At 38.4% G+C, this 24,419-nt stretch overlaps 2 protein-coding genes and 1 long non-coding RNA gene across 6 annotated transcripts; 1 reads left to right on the top strand and 2 right to left on the bottom strand.

Annotated features, from left to right (window-relative positions):
- Positions 1-436: 436 nt before the first annotated feature.
- Positions 437-6,740, bottom strand: LOC103453276 (guanylyl cyclase 1-like). 4 transcript variants are annotated; one of them, XR_011583075.1, is made up of 10 exons: positions 6,360-6,608; positions 5,282-5,556; positions 5,005-5,129; positions 3,914-4,025; positions 3,388-3,462; positions 3,177-3,265; positions 2,971-3,032; positions 1,198-2,179; positions 955-1,030; positions 437-781 (listed from the first exon to the last, which is right to left on the bottom strand). XR_011583075.1 is itself a non-coding variant. In XM_008392819.4 (10 exons), the coding sequence occupies exons 2-10, from the start codon at positions 5,411-5,413 to the stop codon at positions 731-733; spliced, it is 792 nt and encodes a 263-aa protein (XP_008391041.1). In that variant the 5' UTR covers positions 5,414-5,556; positions 6,360-6,740; the 3' UTR covers positions 437-730. The 4 variants fall into 4 exon arrangements, 2 of the variants coding, with proteins under 2 accessions (XP_008391041.1, XP_008391040.1); XR_011583074.1 differs by having other exon boundaries at positions 2,971-3,029; positions 6,360-6,604; XM_008392819.4 differs by having other exon boundaries at positions 2,107-2,179; positions 2,971-3,029; positions 6,360-6,740.
- An 8,815-nt stretch (positions 6,741-15,555) lies between these two features.
- LOC103453272 (rop guanine nucleotide exchange factor 7-like) lies at positions 15,556-19,221 on the top strand. Its single transcript, XM_070825284.1, has 7 exons — positions 15,556-16,270; positions 16,528-16,644; positions 16,778-16,932; positions 17,290-17,364; positions 17,456-17,746; positions 18,004-18,360; positions 18,458-19,221. Exons 1-7 carry the CDS (start codon positions 15,940-15,942, stop codon positions 18,956-18,958), a joined length of 1,827 nt encoding a protein of 608 aa, XP_070681385.1. The 5' UTR covers positions 15,556-15,939; the 3' UTR covers positions 18,959-19,221.
- Positions 19,222-22,225: 3,004 nt separating this feature from the next.
- On the bottom strand, positions 22,226-23,988 carry LOC103453273 (uncharacterized). The gene is made up of 3 exons (XR_531837.4): positions 23,726-23,988; positions 23,547-23,637; positions 22,226-22,664 (listed from the first exon to the last, which is right to left on the bottom strand). It is a non-coding gene; the product is annotated as an uncharacterized lncRNA (long non-coding RNA).
- Positions 23,989-24,419: the final 431 nt, after the last annotated feature.

Genomic DNA, 24,419 nt, shown 5'->3' with positions numbered 1-24,419 from the left:
TCTACGGCTCTGACGAGGAGCGCATGAACTCAGAACAATGATGAATTTGACTGGAAAACGATGGCTTACATCACTAATCGCATGCTTGTATTGAAGAAATCACAAGTACACTGTGAAAATTTAAGTGCCTCCTGTCCCTTACAGCGAGGAGATATTGTCCAGAATCTTGCAGGATAGTTGCAAAATGTGAGGAGCCGGTCGATCAACAAAATGCAGCTAATCGACTGGTGGTTCACATCCTGCCATTATCCAACAAGATTTATCTCACATTATGGAAAACCTCGTGGTCCTTTCTTTTTAGTTTAGCTTTTGATTTCGAATTAAGAGAGGGATAGACACATCTCAACGCACTGATTGAGGGCCAAAAAAAAGGTGAAAACTGCATTTACAATATGACATACGGAAGTGAAAATCACGAGATTAAATACAGAAAAACTCAAGGAAGGGTCATGCGATTCTACTTTATTGAGAGAGATAAGAATCTGTTTGGAAATGGAGATGGTAATTCAGAATACATACATACATGTTACATGATGTACAATTATGTCTGTTGGTGGTTTGCACGTCCATCCTACCAATTCGGGAGCTCAAATACTGTGATCTTAAAATCCAATAGAGAAACAATTTTTCCCTATATGGTACATGCTATTTCTATACACGAAAAAACTTGTAATACATATGCTTCTTCGTTTTCGTAGGGACCGACAATTGATGTTAGCAATCAATACAATCACTGGTGTGTTCCCGGGCGATTTTGCTTCCCACTCTTCTTCAGAGATATCTGCATCGAAATCCCACACGAAATTAGTTGTTTCTACCCTTGGATGTTTGTGACAGGTGAAGTTACTTGGTGCCATGGAAGAATTAGGGACCCATAACTAACACCCTAGCAACTAAATAATGATTAAATGACAACTGATGTGCACAACGAGGTGAAGGCTCAGTTTGGATTACCAAGAGAAGATCCTCATCGGTACCAAAGGATTTGCGGGCTTCTTCTAAGCACGTTGAGGAGATCCTCTCATTTTTCCTGCAGTTACCAGAGTGTAATCTTTTATAAGCCATAAAAGAATTTGGGAACACAATCACTTTGCGTTCACCGTGCCTAAAGAATGCAACTGTAAGCACACATGCGTGTAAATCTCGTATCGAAGACTAGTGACATAAACAAAACTCATTGAGGGCATGCTTACTCACCAGGAATGGGTATGGAAGGTATGGGTATCATTCCCATTCCTGAAATATCCTGCGTTTACTATCACACGAGGAATAAAAAATAAGTGGGCCCCACATCAAAATCATTTATCCCATGCCTAATCAACCAGGTATCATATCACCAAGGAGGGGGTGGTTTATCCCGTACCTGAACAATCATGTCTTTCCCCATTCTAAGTAAGGAAACATGCGACGAATGATAACGACCATAAGGTTTGACTTCTTCAGCACTATTGGCTATATGCAAGCATAATGCAGCCTTTCCGATTAACATTTGCAGTCTTAATACGGAACATCTCGAAATAATACCAGGTGCTGGAGACTCAATTAATTGAGATTCAGAAGATCAAATTTCACCCCAACCATCAATAGGTTTAGCCGTTAAATATCGGAACTTAACTATTCTTTTGGTGGAGTACCACTCACTCAAGTTGCTAGACTTTAAACCCAATAGCAGGAATGTCATAGGGTGATGAACTTAGTGTAAATAATAAAATTAACTTAGTTTTATGTGATGGGTAGATTGGAATTCATGATGAACTAAGACCTTAGAAATCATGAAAGCTGGATTGTCTCCTATCCTCTCTAAGAGGTTTGACAAACTTAAACTTATCATACGATGGGTTTTCATAACTCATCACTCAAATCTTTCTAGTCAAGGCAGGAAGTGTTGAATTTGTTTGCCTGTCAAACTCATAATACTCCACAAAATTTAAGAAATTGTTGGAGTCAGGTAATCTCCAAATTGATGTCATCATGCTTTATACCAGTGAGAAAGCTAAACACGAACGAAGATGACCCAACGGCATCAATAGAAGATAAGGTAACAGATTTTCTTCTTCTTTCCCAAAAAAGAAGGGAAAAGAAAAAAACTTGTAATGAAGATAATACCTTGAACAGGCCGGATCTCTAATTTCAAACTCATCTGCAGTAGTGTCATACCCACATATGACGACATAGTGACCTACAAAAGACAATAATAATAATCAGTAATCAATTCATCTAAAGACGTAAACTTCTGAAGGTTGTGACTGGGAGCAGAAGTGAATAATCAGGATGTGCAAAAAGATACTTCATCCCAGCATTTAATTAATTAATTATTATTAAGGGGAGGGGGAAGGGTTTGAAACTATTACAATAATTTATGGGAGGGGGGATTTTTGAACCCAAGACGCATGGATAGAAACCCAACAACCTATCCACTAGGATATGGGACCATATACATACTTCATCCCAGCATATAGAGCATGCCTTTAAGTTGAATTATAATTCCATAAATTGTTAATTCAGAAGAGCTGGGGAAATCATGTTGGAGAAACATCCTATAGGAATTAGCTCATTGCTAACCACCGTTCTCACTTTTCGGAAATGAAATGACATTAACATGAATTACAGGCCTATGAGCTATGTTATCACGGTTCTGAACACAAGAGGTCATCCAACCTGTCTCGCTAAGCTTAAATAATATGTGCAGAAAGATGCTTACAATCTCCAGGATAATATAGGTGCTAAAGTAAATTTTAACTAGGAGTTGAGCTATACACAAGCATGAGCTTGTCATTTTTCATGTATTTATGTCCGTTTTCCTTTCTTTTGGTCAACTAGTACATATACAACATAGATATCCTTCCCACCACCCTCCCCCCCTCCCCAAACAAACAAAAGCACAATCATGTCATACTCAATACTGAGTGGCGAAAAACTTTTTAGTTCAGATTATTGCAGCACCAGGGTAACTAAAAGTAACAGTCCTACCTGTGTAACCAGAGTTGCTTACACAATAGTCTGAGACGAAAACATCGTCCGGAGAAGACCTACTGTGACAAAATTTTGACAGAAATATTTTCCATTAGCCCTGTATTTAGACTTGATCATATATGTCATACATTTATTGCAAGCAGTAAAGAACAGTTATCAATCAAGGGGGAAGAAAGAAAGAAGGGAAAGCGAGAAGTTTGAACCTCAATTTATACTGATCAACCAAAACAATGGCAATGTATTTCCCAGACAAAATCGAAAAACAAATTTCTTCTCGACTGATTGATCTGCGCTGTAAACAAAAGAAAGAAGGTTTATTGCCTTGTTCTAAGAAAATTATAAGTAAAAAGGATGTCTGGCTCTTAATTTGGGAAGAGGTAACCAAGAACTGAAATGAGCAGCTAGCAATTATACCTGTATATTAATTCCGGCTTCTAGTGCTTTTTGAAATAGATTATCAACTCGCTCCAGATCATTAGGTAATTGCTCCTGCAGAATAAATCTAATTATTTGAAACTTTTATGCGCATCAAGAATTTGAAAAGACAAGCTCACAAGTATATGAACTAAGAAAAGTGATACTACAGTCTTTAAATCCAAAACAAGTTTTCTTTTCAAAATAAAATAAAATATTCAACTTCTCATTTCTTTTACATATACCAAACGCAATAAGTAGCATTACTCGTAATCATGCAGTTTTAGGTGACACTCATTGGTAAATATTCAAAGTTCGGCTAATGCCAGGAAATCGTGACAGACAATGATCTTGTCTATATGCAGTTTGGGTCCTCGTTGTCATATGATATATGCATCTATAATTGATAGACAATTAGGCTAAGACGTGCATTCCAGATCTTGCAAACAACCAATACAATCTAGTTGATACTAACCAACACCAAATACCGTCAACGAAAACATATCCATCTCAATAGTAAAATCACCTTATAAAATGTCTCGCCAGAATAATTAGGGTTTGCTCCAAATGTCACTGTGAAGTAGGAAAAACTAATAGAGAACTTCCGTAGTAAAAATGCTAGATCAACGGTCCAAATGCTGCAAACAAGATGCAAGCACTCAGTTATACCAGAAACGTTTCACGTAAGCTCATATTGAATATGTCACTGATGAATCAAGTATAAGTCTAACTTCAAATTTTTAGCAACAAGAAGGCATCAAACATTTTTATATACTCCATAACCATTCCAACTTCACACAAACATACCTAGCATGCTCCATAGCTATTCGAACTTCACACAAAAAAATATTTATTTGTATACAAAAAGAAACATAAAGTCATCTGTTGGTTGAAAAGTGAATGAGAAAAAACGAATAGTGTTGCATGCTACTTGTTTCTGTATCAGAATACATAAGGTATAGCCACAGCATGCGCTTCTGTAAATAAAACCTTTAGGAAAAAATAAACTAATATAGTAATTCAAGTTTAAACTCTAGTGGCTTCAACGTTAGATCGAGGATGGACTTTTATTCATCCGCACTTTTTTACCAATCGTCAAACTCATAACCCTATAAACATCAATCAATTTATAAAGGACAATACTCAAAGGAAAGTACATAACAGACCTTCTGTAATAAATATGCTAGATCAACGGTCCAAATGCTGCAAACGATATGTCAGCATTCAGATATATCAGAAACTTTTCATATAAGTTTGTATTGAATATGTGACAGATGTATCAAGTATTAACTCTAGTCTCTAACTGAAACTTTTGGCAACAAAAAAGGTATCAAGCATTAATATGATATCCCACCTAGAATATTCATTTCTGTAACATACAGCATGTCCTCGTAAATAAGACCTTCTAAGAAAGAGTAGATTAATACAGCAATACAATAAAAGGCTAGTTTTTTCGAGGAATGGATTTTATTCGTCTACACATTCTATCTTCACCAATCACAAAACCCATAATGCTATAAACATTGATAATTTCTAAAGAACAAATTCTCAAAGTAAAGTACATAACAGACTAACAAAGGAGGAAATGAAGTTCTGACTCTATAAAGAAGGGAACACCTATTTGTGTGACATAGCTCTGCCAATGTCTGAATATCGCAGTTGTCTATGCCAAGGGTCCGAAAGACCATAAGAACGCAGGCGAGGCCGCAATCCCAAGAATCTTGCTGGTTTATGTGCGGGACCTATAAGCACCAGGACACCTAAACAAATTAAAACTAACAATACCATTTGATGGGTCCACTTGGAATCCATATATTGTTATTAGAGTACATACTGAAAACAGTTGTAATTTCAATGTAGATAATCAATAAGAAAGGTAGCGACAGAATCTCACTTCAACAAAGTGCGAGCAGGGCAACGGCTGTTCACATGGGTAGGGTTCTACCATGCCTGAATGTTCTCCATTTGATACACCTTCATCTTCTGTCTTAAGAATCTTATTGAATAAAAAATACGAAGGCCACATGTGTGAGCAACTTCGCTAAGGGTTTTCACCCCGCCACACTAAATCTCAGATATTTAGATAATCAAAGTGGCTAATTCACTTGGTTATCCCAGTAATAAAGTTCCCCAAAAATCTTTAAAGGGTATATTATATATCTCCGCAACCTGTTGCATTTTGAACATAGAAATATATCAGGTTTCCGAACTAAACAACGAAGAGGAATGAAAGATTAATTTCTCCAACCACGAAAAAAAATGCCGTAATCAAACAACATTTGCACTTTGCCAGGGCATGATGTATGAAAGACTATTAGAGATTCAGTTAGGCTATTTAGGATTGCTTCTGTGGGAAGCAGTTCTGATCATAACTGCTTTTTCTATAAGTACTTTTATATAGAAACACATCGAAATTCTTGTTACAAGTCTATGTGCTTCTTAAGCTTTTCTGCCAAACGTATTCAGAAAGAGCTTTTAGCCCTACCAGAAGCAGTAATTCTAAGCCAACTCAGGCAGAATCAAGCTGAGCTGCGACCCCATTTGCATTCAATTATTCAGTTCAAATGAAAAACCAGGGTTTCTGATTTGGAAAGAAGCTAATGGATGCTCACAAGAACGTAGATTTACACATGATAACGAATCCGATGCGAAAACCCATAAAATATAACCAATCAATTTCCATAAATTTGATTAAATTTCCAGTTTCCGCAATCAAAACTGCAAAGAAATTGAACCAATAGCTCAACACTTACATCTAAATCAATCAAACGGACAAAAAAAAAAAAAAAGCACCACCAATAATTGAGCTCAATAATTCATCAAAAAACGACATTAAAGCTCAATACTTGCAATCCGAGGTATCAAAACGAAAGCAATGGTCGGAGGCAAAGCAATCCAGCTGCAAGTTTCAGATCAAAATCCAATCATTTCATAAAACAGATGGAAAAGCGAATGATGGAAAAAGACATGACCTTTGAGGGAAAAGACGACAGAAGCGGAAAGGCGGGCAGAGTTCCAAGGAATCCTTGTCTGGCTGGTTATGTCCTTGTCCGATTTGATCCTGCCCGGAAAAACATTCAGATTCTAAATTCCATGTCTTGTGTTTTTCAGCTCTTAAATATTTTTGTGTTTTGTTTTGGTTGGTCTCAAATTGACAAAAACTCACGGTTTCCTTTTTCTCTTATTTTCGTTTGTCGCCGCCACACAAAAATATTTCATTTGTTTGTTCAAAATAAATATTATATATATTTCATTTGTGGGGATGAGAAATTTTGGGTTTAATCGCAAATTGACAAGTGGGTTGCAGGAGAAGGAGAGAGAGAGAGGGAGAGGAGGAAGGAAGAAGAAGGCCCAGTGGGTTTTTGTGCTGATGGCTTGGGCTAAAAACTGAAGGAATCGGGATCTCTGTATGCTGACATTGTTATTAAGGGTAATACTGTCAATACACTATCAAGGGGTAATACTTAGAGGTTAAGAAAAGTTGTTATTTGTTATGAGTTAGTTAGTCTAACACATGTGTATATATACATTCAGACTGTAATCTTATTTGATTGAGTAAATGAAAATATATTTCTCAATATGGTATCACTCGCCCTCGTCTGACGACCTCTCTCTTCGATCCCAAATCTTCCCGCTTCTCTGCTACTCCGATCTTGATCTCCGATCTTGTTGATCTTCTCCGCTTCATCCTCTTCTCTGCATCTCTGATCATGGCTCCTGCCGTCTCTTCCTCTACGGCATCGGATTCTCCAATTCTTCCACCGTCGGAAGCTTCAAACCCTAATTCCTCGAATTCTACCTCAATTACCATACAGAACATTGGATCTATGGTTCCGATTAAGCTTACCACTGCCAATTACCTGACATGGAGTGCTCTTTTTGCTCCAATTTTTCGTCAATACAATCTCACCGGTTTGATTGATGGTTCTTCGCCGGCGCCGCCTCAACTTCTCACCGACTCCTCCGGAAATCGCAGTCTTAATCCGGCGTATGTTGCTTGGTTTGAGAATGATCAGAACATTCTCATCTGGCTCAATTCGACTCTCTCGGAATCCCTAATTCCTTATACTGTTGGAGTTTCCTCGGCTCGAGAACTATGGGCCAAATTGGAGTCTCGCCTTGCTGCTGCCTCGCATTCTCACATCCACGAACTTAGATCTCGCCTTCGCAGTCTCATCAAAGGAGATCTCACAGCCGCTCAATATCTTCAACGCACTGAGGAGATTGCTGATGCTCTTGCTAGTGCTGGTGCTCCAGTTGAAGATTCAGAGCTGATTTCTGTCATTCTCCATGGCTTACCTCCTGAATTTGACTCGTTTGTGGATGCCATTCAGTTTCGTCTTGGTTCAACTACCATGGATGAACTCCATGGTTTGCTTCTTAGCAAAGAGATCCAATTGACCAATCGCAAGCAAAGTCCACCGGTGTCTTCATTTCAGGCCTACAACACCTCCACTGGTCTTCTTCCTCTGCCTGTTCCTTCTATTTCTCACGGCTATGTTGCTCAGCAGTCGTTCTCTCCTCACAATCAAAACCGTGGACTGGATCGCAACTTTACTCGAGGCAACCACAATTCTCGTGGCAATTTCAGGCAGATCAACAATCCGCGATTCTCCACTTTCAATCGAGGCAACAATCAGCGTTCCAATCGAGGCCCTCGGTCCAATTTTTCATCCAACAGGAAATTTTCTTGTCAAATATGTCGTCAATTTGACCATGAGGCTTGTGACTGTCCTCATCGCATGGATCCTCACTATAATGGCAAGTCATCCCAAACTGCGTTGGTTGCCAACACCTCCAACTCCTCCTCTCCGTGGATTGTTGACTTTGGAGCCACTTCTCATATGACCAACAACTATGCCACTCTCCAGAATCCTGAAGTCTACACAGGGCCTGAACAAGTGTATATCGGTGATGGCAAAGGTTTGCCTATCACTCACACTGGCTCTTCTTCCATTACCACTTCACATAGTAATTTTGCACTCAAAAATGTTTTATTTGTGCCTGATCTGAAGCATAATCTCCTCTCTGCAAATCAATTTCTTATTGATAATCAATGCTCTATGCATCTTTATCCCTCTCACTTTACTGTGAAGGATCTTTCTTCGGGGAGGATGCGTTTTAAAGGTCTTGTTCAGCATGGCTTCTATCCATTTTATCCTTCATCTCACACTGGTGCCAAGCATACAGCTCTTACTGCTACTCCAAAAGCTTCCCGGACTCTGTGGCATGGACGGTTGGGCCATCCTTCAGTCAGGATTTTAAATAAGCTCGCTTCTCAATCTTGTATCTCTGTGTTCCAACATAAGACCTCTTCTTTTTGCTCAGCCTGTGCATTAGGAAAGTGTTCTAGATTGCCATTTGTATCTACTACATGTACTACCACGAAACCTTTAGAACTCATTCATACCGATGTTTGGGGACCCTCACCTATAGCTTTTCAGGATGGTTTCCGGTACTATGTCATATTTGTAGATGATTTTACTCGATACTGTTGGTTCTACCCTCTGAGATACAAATCTGATGTACTATCAGTCTTCATGAAATATAAATCTTTGGTTGAAAATACTCTGTGCACCAAAATTATTACTTTGAGATCTGATTCTGGTGGTGAATACATGAGTACTCTTTTCTCTACTTTCTTGGCACAACATGGCATCCAGCATCAGTTATCTTGTCCTCACACACCCGAGCAAAATGGGTGTGCTGAACGCAAACACAGGCATCTTGTGGAAACTGCCCGGACTCTTTTTGCAGCATCTAAAGTTCCTCACTTATATTGGGTCGATGTTTTTGCAGCTGCAATCTATCTCATTAACAGGTTACCTACTCTATCTCGGCCCTCACCTTGGGAGTCTCTTTTCAAGACATTGCCTTGTTATGGTACCCTCAGAGTTTTTGGTTGCCTCTGCTTTCCGTGGTTAAAGCCGTATACTTCTTCTAAGTTGGATGCTAAGAGCAAGCCTTGTGTTTTCTTGGGCTATAGTCTCAATCATAAGGGGTACAAATGCCTTGATCCAGTTACGGGCCGCCTTTACATCTCCCGGCATGTTCTCTTTGATGAAAGTAAGTTTCCATTTTCTGATCTTTCTTCTTCCTCTCCTTCTTCCCAATTACAACCTGCACCTCCATCCTCTGCTATTCCATCTTCCTTAACTTTTCCATCCCTTACTCCTTCCTCACCTTCATTTCCTTTTTCTGGACCATCCTCCTCCCCTCCTCCTCTTGCACCACCACCGCCATCCCCTCCACCCTCTTCCTCCATAAACACTCACCCTATGCAAACCCGCTCTAAGTCCGGCATTTACAAACCTAAAGCTTTTACTGCCACAAATCATCCTCTTCCCTCTCATTTGTCTCTGGATTATATTCCTACAACCTATCTCCAAGCATCTCAACACCCTCATTAGCGCCAAGCAATGCAGGAGGAATTCAATGCTCTTCTTCATACTCAAACATGGTCCCTGGTTCCATATCATTCTTCACAGAACATAGTTGGCTGCAAATGGGTGTTTCGCATCAAACGAAAACCCGATGGCTCCATCGATCGCTACAAGGCTCGGTTGGTTGCCAAGGGCTTTCACCAACAGGAAGGTCTCGATTACACTGAAACGTTTAGCCCTGTGGCTAAACCTGTGACAATTCGCCTCTTATTCACCCTTGCTGCTCAATTTGATTGGTTTCTGCACCAACTTGATGTCAGTAATGCATTCTTACATGGCATTCTTTCTGAATCTGTGTTTATGCAACAACCACCCGGCTTTGCAGACTCTACCAAGCCCCATCATGTGTGCCAGCTTCATAAATCGTTATATGGTCTGAAACAAGCTCCCCGAGCTTGGTATGATAAACTACATGCTGATCTTGCTTCTCTTGGCTTTGTTGGTTCTCAAAGTGACCACTCTCTGTTTGTCAAAAAGGACAAATCCTTGGTCTTTGTTCTTGTGTATGTGGACGATATTTTAGTTACTGGGCCCTCTTCTGTTGATTGTCAACATGTGATCACACAGCTCAGCAATTTGTTTCCTATTAAAGATCTTGGTCATTTACACTATTTTCTCGGTCTCGAGGTCAAGCGCTCTTCTACTGGCATTTTCCTCTCCCAAACTAAATATATTCTGGATTTGCTACACAAAGCCAAAATGGTTGGTGCAAAACCCTGCAACACACCACTGAGCACTTCCAAGATTGATCATGATTCTCCTCTCCTTGATAATGCTTCTGAGTACAGGTCCTTGGTGGGTGCTCTTCAATATCTAACTTGGACACGGCCAGATCTTAGTTTCGCTGTCAACCTTGTCTGCCAGTTCATGCACACTCCCAAAGTCTCTCATTTCCAAGCTGTCAAGCGTATCCTCCGGTATCTTAAGGGCACCATTGATCACGGTCTCTGGTTCTCGAAGTGCTCCTCTGTTCCATCTCTCAAGGCTTTTTCCGATGCTGACTGGGCTGGTTGTGAGTTAGATAGGAGATCCACTGGTGGTTACTGCATTTTTCTGGGTAATTCTCTCATTAGTTGGAGCGCTAAAAAGCAACCCACTGTTGCTCGTTCCTCTACCGAGGCAGAGTATCGCTCCCTTGGCAACACTGCTTCTGAGATCACTTGGATTTGTCAATTACTTGCTGACATTGGTTTTTGTCTGCCTTCTTCTCCTCAACTTTGGTGTGATAACGTATCTGCTATCTCCCTTGCCAAGAATCCTGTTTTTCATGCTCGGACCAAGCATGTCGAGCTTGATTATCATTACATCCGTGAAAAAGTAGTTGCCAAGCACATCTCCCTTCACTACATCTGCTCCCAAGACCAAGTGGCTGATATCTGTACAAAATCCTTAGCTGCAGCACGTTTTTTGTTTCTCAGGGACAAACTTCAACTTCGGGTCCCTCAGTTTTGTTTGAGGGGGGATATTAAGGGTAATACTGTCAATACACTATCAAGGGGTAATACTTAGAGGTTAAGGAAAGTTGTTATTTGTTATGAGTTAGTTAGTCTAACACATGTGTATATATACATTCAGACTGTAATCTTATTTGATTGAGTAAATGAAAATATATTTCTCAATAATTGTTAGGTGGTACTGGAATACGACAACGTGATATGTATTGTTATTTATTTACTTTATGAAAAAGAAGACAATTGGTAGTAGAGTATGGTTATCTACTTTTTTCAGGTCTGGCGAGATTATAGGGAATTTCACCATATTCGTAGCCACAACCAAGCAGACTCACTAGCTTAGAACATCAAACCTGGAACCTCTCACATTTTGTTGTTTATTGAGCATCAGCAGTCCGTGCCTTTACCACTTAGCCACTTGCTACGGTTCGTGATATGAATAGTTCACGTGTTAAAAGTACGTAGACTAGTATGATTGATATTTTTTTCACATTATTTAACAACGTGACAGTATTTCAATGCTGTACAATAGTTACTCGCCTATGAATTCTTGTGAAGAATAGTTTTTTTTTTCTTTGCTAGCAAATAGTTGAGTTATGTAGAGTTTGATTGAATTATTTCGTTGTTAGTTTTTGGTTTTATTTTTTCTATATACCCTTTTCCTATGTCTTTCCAACTATCTTTCTTTACTCTTCTATATCTCTTATTTTTCTCATTTTCTCATGTATTTCTCTTTTATCTCTTTGAAACCCTAAAAATAAAACAATTATCAAATGGATCCATAGTTTTCAACGACTAAAGGATGGCTCATTGGTTGGGGACGAATTCCATGTCGATATTCCAAACAGCACGTCGTGGGTTAGATTTTTGGCGCTGGTGAATCGCACGATGGTGGCTAGAAAATGCTAAAATGCCTCTATGAGTCTTTTTGATTTTTGGAATCTTGGACTGTTGTACATAGATAGTAACATACTATTTATTCTCAATTTTCCTGGATAAGCAGATAGTTACATACTATTTATTTTCAATTTTTTTTCAGATAAGTAAATATTATTTTGTAACGAGAGAATCCAATGTATTTGAATGAGATAGGTCAACTAACTTCCCCCAGCCTACAAATTAAACCTGCCACAAGTTGTAGAGGGTGTAGCTGAAGATGGTGGGTTTGAGGACAGATCCAATTTGTAAGAGACAACCACCTATTCAAATTTAAAGTCTTTGAATTTTATGGCCCAACGTTGAATGCAAAAGGAGGGAAAATAAAATGAATGCAGAAAAGAAAATGCAACTTTTGCGCTTGCGAAAAGCAACCTCAACGAGGCTGTAAAGGCTGTACCGCCATGAGAACCACACAAAAAAGTCAAAGGTTTTAGCTTTTTAGCTTATAGCTTATTGCTTCTGCTTTCACAGTCACCAACGGCTATTTACAATCCAAAAGACTTTGGTGTTTTTCTACTTTATTTTATTATTTATTGGTTTATTTTGCAGTCGTGACATAGGGGGATATTTGAACTTTAGTCCTCTTCGTCTTTTTTTTAAAAAAAAAAAAATTATTATTATTAAGAAGAGAGGGGATAATTATAACTATTACAATAATTTAAAAGATGAAGAGTTTTGAATACGAAAAACATAAATAAAAAATTAACATTCCATTTACTAGAGTATTGGACTATATACATCATTTTCGTCTTTGATCATGCAGTGTTGTGCTCTCCACCATGCAAAGTATTCAGTATGATGAATATTGTGGGGCATTTGCCTTGAGGCCCTCTTCATCCTTTTATGTTGGAAGTTGGGAGTTGGTGGAATTCCACACATATATAACTTGGGGATTTCAAGCAGATGAAACCACCCTTGAATGTTTTATAAATCTCATAATATTGGATTCACTAGTAGCTAGGTTTATCATTCTTCTGTACTACTTTGACGAACAAAACTTGTAGTCTTTATTTATTATTGGTAAGGCAAGATTTTGCCCACCCAGCAGTTAGGCAAGACAAGGTAGTACGGGGTTATAAAGGGAAGCAAATTCCCTTTTTGACCCAAAATCAATAGCTATTTTTATCTTTTCTCCTCCATTCAAATTGACTTCACCCAAACTCATTCACTTCACTCAAATTTCTCAATCTCAACTTCATTCTTTAATCTCTCCAACGTCACCATTGCTAAGACCAACTCACCAATCACCAATCACCAATAAGAAACTTAGGCACTACACTAAGTTTTTATACCTCGCCCACCCAAAGAAAACATCATAAATTAACCACTATCGATAACATGTCAATAAAAAAAAACATTAATAATATTATTAATACATTACCGATAGTATATTAACAATAAAACGGGCCGATTTTTGTACAAAACATAAAGGTGAATTTGCAGCTAAAAAGTAAAATAGCGTCTCATAAAACGTAGGATTTTCACTTTTTACTAAAATTCAAGCAAAAAGTCCAAAAGGACGTTCTTGGGTGAATAATATATATATGGATTTTAGTCATTCAACGAGGTGCTTTTTTGTTGCTCGTGGACCTCAGCAGGACCTACCCCCTTAAACGGCTACCTTATCGATTCTCAAATCCCATTCATTTGAATTACCAAACTGCCCTCGCCTAATTGCACAATATTTGTTTACTCTCTATAAAAATGGTAGTAACTACGAGCCTTATGATTTCTAGCCACCAAAAACAAGAGTCTTTCATATTGGCATCATTATTCACTCTGGTTCCTAATATTTAAAATCAATAGAATTGGTCTATGAGTTTGTATATCATAAATCTGGTTTTTCTCTGAAAAATCTTCATTAAATAAGGATAAAATGATAAAAATACTCCCAAATTTTTGTCAAATCATTTTGGATCATTATTTATTAAATTAAAGGTATATTTATCATTTTAAAATTTATTTAACATAAATTTTTCATGAAGTGACCAAAATAATTAATACGAAAATTTTCTCTTGTGGTCCATAAATGGCAATTAAATTTGCGTTTTGGGTAGTCCAAATTGACAACATTTTTCTTTAGTGGGATTCATACCATATGTCATCATTATGTGGGTTGGTCCCCTGTCCCCATACTAATACGCAGGTGAAAGAAAATAAACCAGAGATCATAGATACTTGTTGGGGCCAGGGGCCATGTTAGGTCTGGGTTTTCAGGCTGAATCCCACTCGGGACTCGTTGATTTGATGGCATGGAAGAACAGTTGCAAATTCAGGCTTTGAAGATCATCAAATTTCAACCTTGACCTAACTTTCCTATTCCATATAAGTTCATGTATGCTCATGATTTTCGATTTTTCCATTTCGTTGATCAAGATAAAAACAAAGTAAATTCTCAATGGATTTTTGTCCCAATAATTTACTTTATGTGAGTAGCTTGTAGATTCAATTCGATTTTGCAATTATCTCGATAGATTTGTAGTGTATTGGAGAATTGGAAGACCTTTCAACTTGAAAGGGGAGTGAATTTTTTATAGGAGCTACGTGACGAACTTGTAAGGCTGTCTGATTAGAAGTTGTCATGTCGACATGAGTAAAGCCAAACTAACTAACAAATAGGGGGTTTGTGTGTGTTTGTGAGGAAGTGAGGGATTATAATAGAACCGTCCACCCTAAGTACAATGTACCTTCTCAATGGAATTTTTTGCAATGTCGGTTGAGTTTTGCGACATAGTTACACATACAGCCACCTTAGTGAATTTATCTCACATTGAAAATTTTCTGTATGACCTAAAGTGACTTTAGATTAGGGGTTATGCAGGCTTAACCCTAAAAGCGATGTATGGTCTATAAAATTTTCTTCAAAGTGAAATGAGCACAACATAGTTGTTAAACATAAACAATTGGTCGATTGTTAAACATAAACACTTTGTTCCCGATTCGCATAAATTTGTGCTTATGATTATAACTGTTCATATTATAATTCACTTTCTAAGAATCATTTCAACACAAAGAATCAATAAAATATGAGATTATTTAGTCATCAAATTGTATAAAACATATAGTCGAAATTGATAAAAGTATTACGAGCCGAACAAAGAAATATTAGCAGATTCAATTATAAACAAAGAAATTTTGTAAATAGACCACAAAACATTTTGGAGAGGAATCCTTCCTCATTGTTGAGTATCCAAGGACTCAGTCACCACAATGATAGAAATGTGACCGAACAAAGGTCAGAGGGCAAAAATGTAATTAGAAATGAACAAATCCGTACTCCTCCATCTACGTGGTCCTATATTTTATTAATATTTTGAACGTATTCTCGACTCAAGAGGGAGGGAGGGAGGGAGGGAGGGAGGGAGAGAGAGAGAGAGAGGAGGAAGAGAGACGTTAGCATGGCATGTCACAATTGGCAGTTGACTCACCCTTTTCTTCAAACTCAAAAATCAAATTTTAAGAAAAAGATAACATAATCGTCTTCAACCTCGACTGACTGCTTCACTCTGTGCCCACCAAATCATGCAAAACTTCCCTATTTTCTGAATCAATCCTCCATAAATTTCAAAACCCACCTCCCAAGTCCTCCCAAAACTTCAAGTGCACAAAGCTTTACATTCCAAATCCATGGCAGAAGAAAGCACCTGAGCTGAACGCTGGCTCATTTCCCTTGCCTTCCTTGTGCTGCAGCAGCTCAAGCATTTTCACAAATCGAAAAGATGGAGTCTTTAACGAGAAAAAGGGAGAATATGCAGAAGAAAAGAACTGGGTTTGTCAAGTCTTCAGCTAACAATGTCGGTGGAGGAAGCGAGTCGCTCACCGATTCGAGCGGCGGAGACTCGAGAGAGACAAGCAGTACCAGCCGATCGAGCCCCGAGACTTCCGGTGAGGAAGTGAAAAGAAAAGGGCCTTCTTCTTCGCCGCCGCTGTTGGGATGGCCGATCAGGAAAGCTGAGCTGTGTAAGAACTCGGTTGCTGATTTGGGTGAAGCTGAACGAAAAGCCCCTGTTGATGATTGCAATTACAAGGATTTGGCTTCCAAAATTGCAGGTCAGATTTTGATTTTCTGCGATTTATTGGTTCATTTGGTTGCTGAAAAAAAGTCGTACAAGTTAAAAAAAAATATGGTCAGAATTCAAAATTTTGAAACTTCACCGTGTTTTCAGCTCACTTTTTAGCTGAGCTGCATCAGAAACCAAAAGGGGATTCTAAAAATCCTAAATTTTAAATTTCTTTATATTTTTTATTGGGAAATTCTATTAATTTTCCTTTTTGTAATCGTATTGTAATGTTGGAAATTCAAATAGAGATGGACATGATGAGAGAGAGATTTTCAAAATTGTTACTTGGAGAAGACATGTCAGGTTGTGGCAAAGGGGTTTGCACAGCGATGGCTATTTCGAATGCCATTACCAATCTCTGTGGTATGCTCATCCTCCCAGCTTCTTTTCAATTTGTATTTCTGTCAAATTGATGTATACTATATCTGTATGGTTCTATTACTTCATGTTGCACTTTATTTTTCAACTAATTATTTTTTCCTTGTACAACATGTAGCTACCATTTTTGGGCAACTGTGGAGATTGGAACCCTTGCCTGCTGAAAAGAAATCAATGTGGAAAAGAGAGATGGAATCGCTAATTTGCGTCACCGACCATATTGTTGAATTGATACCTTCTTGGCAAACACTTCCTGATGGAAAAAAGCTTGAGGTAATCTTTGATTTAGCGTTAATTCTGCTCCCAGTTGTAGTAATATCACATCAAGATGTCTTGTTTAATCCTTCCTTTTTATTTAGGAAGACAGAGAAATGTAAATTGATTTTTTGAAGCTTAGATTTTTCACAACCCTAGCTCACCTGACCTAAGCATAATTCTGCTGTTGGTTTTTCTTTCGAATGCCATGACCTTACTTTTTAGGGTCCCCTTCTTTGATGGTTTTCCCAATTATGAGTTTATAACTCTTTACGGCATGGTAAACAATTCGCAAAATCTAGAATGTTGAATCTGTGGCATGCATGAACAATCTGTCTTATGTTTTTTGTTTCTTATTGGTGGTACACTCTGCAGGTCATGACTTGCAGGCCCCGATCAGATCTATTTATGAATCTTCCAGCGCTGCGTAAGCTAGACAATATGCTTCTTGTGAGTCCAGACCCTGATTGTTTCATAATGTACAGTTTCCAATTTTATAAGTAATTATGAGCTTAGGAGTCTTTGTTGTTTTTCTATCCAGGAAATATTAGATAGTTTCACCAATACGGAGTTCTGGTATGTTGATCAAGGAGTTATGGCCCCTGAATCAGATGGCTCAGCCTCTTTTCGCAAAACAGTCCAGCGGCAAGAGGAGAAGTGGTGGTTACCTGTACCTCGCGTGGCAGCTGAAGGTCTCAGTGAAAGTTCAAGAAAGCAGTTGCAACACACGCGGGAATGCACAAATCAAATACTAAAAGCTGCAATGGCTATCAACAGCATTACTCTTGCAGAAATGGAAGTTCCAGAGTCGTACTTGGAAACTCTTCCCAAGGTTTGCAAACTAAACATTGCACGATACTTTTATGTGAAACTGAAGTGCGCTGTTATAGTATATATATTTTTTCAAATCTTTTAAAATTTATTACTTAATCATGCTTTTTCTAAACACATAGAAGTTACATAGTTATGGTTGATAAATCTAGAGGTGACTTACACATTTGCATCTAGGAGTAATGATGTGCTGCTTTTCTCTACTCTAAGATTGTAGTTTTATAGTCTGATGTTGAAATTCTTATGATGTGTAATCAGAACGGAAGGGCCTGTCTTGGGGACATAATTTACCGATATATTACATCAGACAAATTCTCCCCAGAGTTTTTGCTTGACTGCCTTGACCTGTCCAGCGAACATGTTGCTCTAGAGATTGCAAACCGTGTTGAAGCGTCTATATTTGTCTGGCGTAGAAGAACTCACTCAAAGCCCCCACCTTATCCAAACCGCTCCTCCACAAAGTCATCTTGGGAGATAGTCAAGGACCTAGTGATCGATCTGGATAAGCGAGAATTACTGGCAGAAAGAGCTGAAAGCCTCCTGCTTTCCTTGAAGCAGCGGTTTCCTTGTCTTACTCAGACTATCTTGGACACCAGCAAGATTCAGTGCAACAAGGTTAATTTTGCTTCCTTTGAAAAAATTTCCTTGGATTTTGTTTATTTTCTTATATCTTTGTCATAACATTAACGCTCCTTGTTTTCAAAATTTTCAGGATGTTGGAAAGTCCATTCTTGAAAGCTATTCAAGAGTTTTGGAAAGCCTGGCATTTAACATTGTGGCTCGTATTGAAGATTTACTATATGTGGACGACTTGGCAAAGCAGACAGATAAACTATCATCAGTTGCTGCAGTCAGTGTAATTTCTCGCAAGAAGGTCTCGGTTTCATATCCAGTGCCTGCCCCAAGCACTCCTCACAAAAGATCTTCTGCCACGCCTAACTTGCCACCTGCACCTTCAATTAGCCCTGTAAGGGGAGAGAGGACTCCCTTTCTCCACACCAATAACAACAAGGACAAGCCTCCCCGACGCAGTTTTGGAGTGAGGAGAGTCTTGACTAATTACCTTGGTGTTGAAATAAAAGCAAGAATCTGCAGCAACACAATGGAAGGGTCAGTTTCGATACCAAACTTACATGGCACAGAAACTTTGGATCGTCTTAAGGATTCCTTGCCCCACCAAAATGGGAGAAAATCAAACGAAGCAGATCGCTGAGGTTTGGCGTATTAAATTATGGTCGTCTCTGGAAGTGGTTGAGGCAAAATGAGCTTCTGAAATGATAGAAATAGATAGAAAACCTCTCGGTGGAACCAAGTATTGATGCTTCAGGAGAGCTAGGGGAGTTTAATGTATTTGTTAAAGTTCCTGGTATTTTATACGTTGGTTTGGATTTGAAATGTAGCTAAAAGGAGTAAAAAATAGACATTAGATTGGTCGTTGAAACTTCTGCAGATACAATATAGACATGAGATTGCTTATTCTTTTTTTTTTTTAATTTTTAATTATTATTATTTTTTTTATCAAGAGATTGCTTGTTCAATATTTCAAATTAATGACCTCTTTTTACTCTGTCTCTCTCTCACAAACACAACACAAACCCAAGGCAAAATGAAGAACTCCAAGGTTAAGATTTTTGGACTTGGGACATCCAAATATGTAGATAGAAAGAATTGTTCGTTAGTGTAAGGGTTTAGGGGACTTAGGACATCAAAATATGTAGATAGAAAAAATTGTTCGTTAGTGTGGAAAGTATTATCTTAGCGAGTAAGGAATTGGAGTTTTAGAGAGAGAGGGAAATGTAGAGAGAGAGAGAGAGAGAGAGAATTGTGCAACTGTATTTCATTACATTGTGTTAGGTGTACATTGAGTATTTATACCTAAATACCAAATCTAACTAATGTGCTGACTTAGCACTTCCTTAACTAACATATACACTAAGATACTAATATGGTGCTTTACACATTTAATAAGATTGTGAACCTTCATTACTCCTAACACACCCCCTTAAGCCAAAGGTAGAGAAGCAAACTGAAAGCTTGTTAGCCAAGGAAGCAAAATGATCAGCAGGAAGGGACTTGGTGAAAATATCTGCAACCTATAACAATGTGGTAACATGTTGTACACCAATCTGTCCCAAAAGAACTTTTTCTCGGATGCAGTGGCGGATCCAGGAAATAATGTTTGGGGGGTCATTAAGGATAGCGCGCGCAGCGCGAAATTTTTTTAACAGAAACGTCATGCAGATCGTCATTTCATCGGGTCTTGGTAGGATAGCGCGACCAGCTACTCCAAAATCCTTGTTCAAAATCCTACATTCCAGCTCTACATCTGCAAAGAACAATGAAAAAATAAAATAAAAAGCAGAGCCTTTCGGTTCCACTAGCAAAGGCACAAAAATAAGGCTCTGTGCAAAATAAGGTCGAAAGGACACGCTTGGTATTTTTGTTTTTGTTCAGACCTGCCCAGGACACGCTGGGCATTTTTTTTGTTTAAACCTGGCCCAAAACGACGTCGTTTTGTCCAGGTCATTTAAAAAAATTTCCTGGGCCAAAACGACGTCGTTTTGCCCAGGTTTTTTTTAAAAACAAACTGGCGCCACAGCGCCTTCGTCTTCTTCGTCCAACCTGCCCAGACCGACGACCTTTCGTCGAACAGTTGGTGTGCAGCGAACGGGGTCGCACCAGGGGTCGCACCACCAGTCCAAGGGGTCTCTAAGGTTGCTTCCATGGCTTCTAAGGGGTCGCGCGACCCTAATGACCCCACTGTGGATCCGCCACTGCTCGGATGAAATGGTAATCGATATCAATATGCTTAGTCCTAGCATGGAAAATTGGATTAAATGCTAGTGCTATAGCACTTTTGTTATCACATAAGATGACAGGTTTTCTGAGAATAGGAAATGAAACATCAGAAAAGATCTTGCAAACCCAAGTAATTTTTGCAGTAGTGTTTGCAAACGACCTGTATTCTACCTCAGTGGATGACCGAGCCACGGTGTTTTGTTTCTTAGCACTCCAATACACCAAATTCGATAAAAAAAATACACAATATCCACTTGTAGATATTCTGTCAACAGGGAAGCCAACCGAATCAGCATCGGACCAAGCTGTGAGATGTTGAGCACCTTTTGTAAACCATAGGCTTGAGTCAATAATACCTTTGAGGTATCTTAAGATACGCTTTACGACCTGCAAATGTATGGTTCTTGGAGACTACATATGTTAACATACTTGGTTTACTGCAAAGGCTAGATGCAAATGGAAAGAAGACTCCTTATAATTAGTGGTTTAGCCACAAGGCTAAAAGTTTTTGAAAAATCCAAGCCTTCTTGTTGATAGAAGCCCTTAGCAACTATACGTATTTTATACCTTTCTATAGACCCATCAGCCTTGTGTTTCACTTTGAAGGCCCATTTATAACCTACAAGATTGTAAGAAGGGTGATAAGGTACCAAATCCCATGTACCTATAGATTGAAGGGCCTGAAACTCAGCTTGCATTGCTGCTATCCAAGGAGCATATTTAGAAGCTTGTAGGTAAGTAGTTGGTGTTGATGGTATCTTGGTGAGTAGATCAACTGAAGAAGGAAGATGATGCTTCGTGACTGTGAATACTTTGGGTTTATGAATTCCAGATTTGGCTCTAGTAATCATTGGATGAGTGTTGTGAGGTGCTTTTGATAAGATAGGTTCCTCAACAATTGAGTCAGTGACATATAGTGATGGTGCAGATGTTGAAGTAGCATATGTAGTGACATGTAATGATGATGCATGGGAGGTATCAGTACTAGCAGATTCTTGAGATTGAGATACTGTAAGTGAAGAGGTAGATTGCACATGTATAGTCACTGAGATTGAAGAAGCTGCATGAGTGGATTTTGACGTTGCAAGAGTTGTAGTAACTGAGAAACTGTGATGAAGATAAGGAAAGAGACTCTCATCAAACACAACATGCCTTGAGATGTAAAGCTTCTTAGTGATTGGATCATAACACCTATAACCAATGTGATTTAAACTATATCCCAGAAAAATGCACAGTTTACTCTTTGGTTCTAACTTGTGACTGGAGTAAGGTTTAAGCTATGGATAACAGGCACAACCAAAAAGCTTCAATGTGTGATACTTTGGTGCGGCTTGAAACAATTTTTCCTATGGACTCAAGGATGAAATCTGTGGAGGCAACCTGTTAATAAGATAAATCGCTGTTTGAAAAGCTTCAACCCAAAATTTAGGAGGTAAACAACTATGCGAAAGTAAGGTCCTGCCCATTTCTACAACTTGTCGATGTTTCCTCTCAACACACCCATTTTGTTCATGTGTGTGAGGACAACTCAGCTGATGTGTAATGCCTTGACCATTAAAGAAACCTTGAGTACTTTGTTTAAAAATTCAACCTTTGAATCTGATCTCAAACATTGAACTTTAGATGCAAACAATGTTTGAACTTTGAGAATGAAAGTTTTAAGTACTGAAGCAACATCTGATTTAAGAAACAAAGGGTATAACCAACTTTATTTTGTGAAATCATCCACTAGTATTAAGTATTATTTGTAACAAGTACAATAAGAGGTAGGAGAAGGCCCCCATACATCGGCATGAACCAAATGAAATGGTTTGACAGAGTTACAAGGCAACACATAAAATGGAATCTTAGAAGCTTTTTCCATTTTACAAGCTACAAAAATTGGCAATTTATTTACTAGACCAATTACAAGTAAATGATGAGTTTGTAAAACAGAATGTAAAACTGCACTAGAAGGGTGTCCAAGCCTTTTATGCCAGAGATGAATATCGGCCTTTGTAACTATCAACGCACGAGGATACACTATTATTCCAGAAGATCCATTGGAAGTTGTCCAATATAATGGATAAAGACCACCTTCACTGGGGCCATGGAAGAGCATATTCCCAGTTCTTAGATCCCTAATATAGAATCCAAAATGATCAAAAGTTAGAGAGCACTAGTTATCATGGATAAATTTGTACACAGATTACAAATTATGAGAAGCTTGTGGCACAAGTAAGACATCTTTAAGTCAAAAAGCTGCATTAGATGTGCGTATAAAAGCATGACCAATATGAGATATACACAGACCTTAACCATCGCCAACAAATAGCTGCTTATTGCCAGTGTAAGGAATAACATAATTGAGAGAATAAGGATCTGGAGTAACATGATGGGAAGCACCACTGTTTGTAATCTAATAATTGGGTGTAGGATTAGTTACTGCCAACATAGCCATGGGAGAACAACTCGAAAATTGATGCTTGCCAGAGAATTGATTGTTGCCAGAAATCATTGAAGAAGCAAATTGAGATAGGCAGAAACAATGAGGAGCTTGATGACCATGCTGATTACAAAGCTAACATGAAATTGATTTCCTAGATAAGAAAGACGATTGACTAGACTGGAATCCAGATCGAGATGGACCAGTACCAAGAATTCCACCAGTTTGAGTAATAAAGCAATTTCCCCCAAAATTACGATTTTGATTAAATTTGTTGCAATTCTGATTACGTCCTCGATAATTCCCTCGGAATCCAGAGTTATGACCAAAATTATTTGAAGATTGAGAAGCATAAGCATGAAATGGAGTAGATGAATTTGATGCAGTCAATCAAGTTTTATACTTTTGAAGGGAAATTTCCTTGCTCAAAAGTAAACCACAAATGATTCGTAATCATTTGGGAGGCAAGAAAGAATATAAGTTACCAGATTAGACTCAGAAATTGGTTCACTCGCAGCAATCAATTTGTCAGAAGTTTCTTTAATTGAATTGAGGTAATTAGTCATCGAAGAATCACCTTTTTGGATCGTCTAAATCTTAGCACGAAGACTGTGAATGTGTGTGCGAGAAGCTCAGCAAATCGTTTTTCCAGAGAGAGCCACAGAGATCTGGAATAATCCATTCAAACAATTAGAAGGAGAAGATCTTCAGAGAGAGTCAAGTTTATCCAAATAATCAAGATTTGATCTCGCTCACACCAAATTTCATGTGCAGAATTGAGAACACGAAGTCCAGCAGAGTTAGGAACAAATTGAGAGGGACAAAAGTTGGTGCCATCAATAAGCCTTAAAAGCTTAAATCGCTTCAGAATTGGAAGAAATAAGTTGCGCCATGTGATGTAGTTGTGACGATTCAGCTTTGTCGGAACCATACCGGCGATATTCTGAACGATGACAGATGCAATCAGAGCCAGTAGAGGATAAGAAAATTCAGCGTGAGGAGCAGAGGCTGAAGAATTCGTAGGAGAATAAGAATTGGAAGAGTTCATCGTTGTAGCCATAACGGAATAGGGCTGGGTTCGGTTCTCAACAGTTTTAATTTTTTTTCGGTTTTTTCTCGATTCGGTTTCGGTTTTTTTTTTTCCTCCAAAAAATGAAAAAATTTGAAATATGAAACTTTAACATCTCCAACACAATAATAACATCAAGGTTCACATTCAAAGTCGCTTTAGAGTCATCCACATGAAAACCTACAAGTATGAAATCAATTTTGCACATCTACGTTTGACAAAAAAGGAAAGATATGCCATTTGAGAACTGGTACTACTATCATAACCTTAGAAGATAAGGTGTGTCTATAGAATAAACCAAAAATCACAAAAAGAAGATGCACATTCAAGTCTAGCAACGCTGCTAAAACTCACAATAGAGGAGTGGATTAGAACCCAATT

This window comes from Malus domestica, chromosome 07 (assembly GCF_042453785.1).
Source record: "Malus domestica chromosome 07, GDT2T_hap1".
Taxonomy (NCBI): Eukaryota; Viridiplantae; Streptophyta; class Magnoliopsida; order Rosales; family Rosaceae; genus Malus; species Malus domestica.
The sequence above is the reverse complement of the archived record's forward strand: the minus strand, read 5'-3'. Positions and strand labels throughout refer to the sequence as shown.

Excerpts from the sequence above, each read along its gene's own strand:
- LOC103453276 (XM_008392818.4), bottom strand. The coding sequence starts at position 5,413 with ATGTGGCCTTCGTATTTTTTATTCAATAAGATTCTTAAGACAGAAGAT. Across the intron at positions 5,130-5,281 it reads CCTGCTCGCACTTTGTTGAA|GTCCCGCACATAAACCAGCA; the intron begins GTGAGATTCTGT and ends TGGTGCTTATAG. Across the intron at positions 1,031-2,106 it reads AGAGATCCGGCCTGTTCAAG|GAAAAATGAGAGGATCTCCT; the intron begins GTATTATCTTCA and ends TGGTAACTGCAG.
- LOC103453272 (XM_070825284.1), top strand. The coding sequence starts at position 15,940 with ATGGAGTCTTTAACGAGAAAAAGGGAGAATATGCAGAAGAAAAGAACT. Across the intron at positions 16,271-16,527 it reads TTTGGCTTCCAAAATTGCAG|AGATGGACATGATGAGAGAG; the intron begins GTCAGATTTTGA and ends AAATTCAAATAG. Across the intron at positions 18,361-18,457 it reads GCAAGATTCAGTGCAACAAG|GATGTTGGAAAGTCCATTCT; the intron begins GTTAATTTTGCT and ends CAAAATTTTCAG.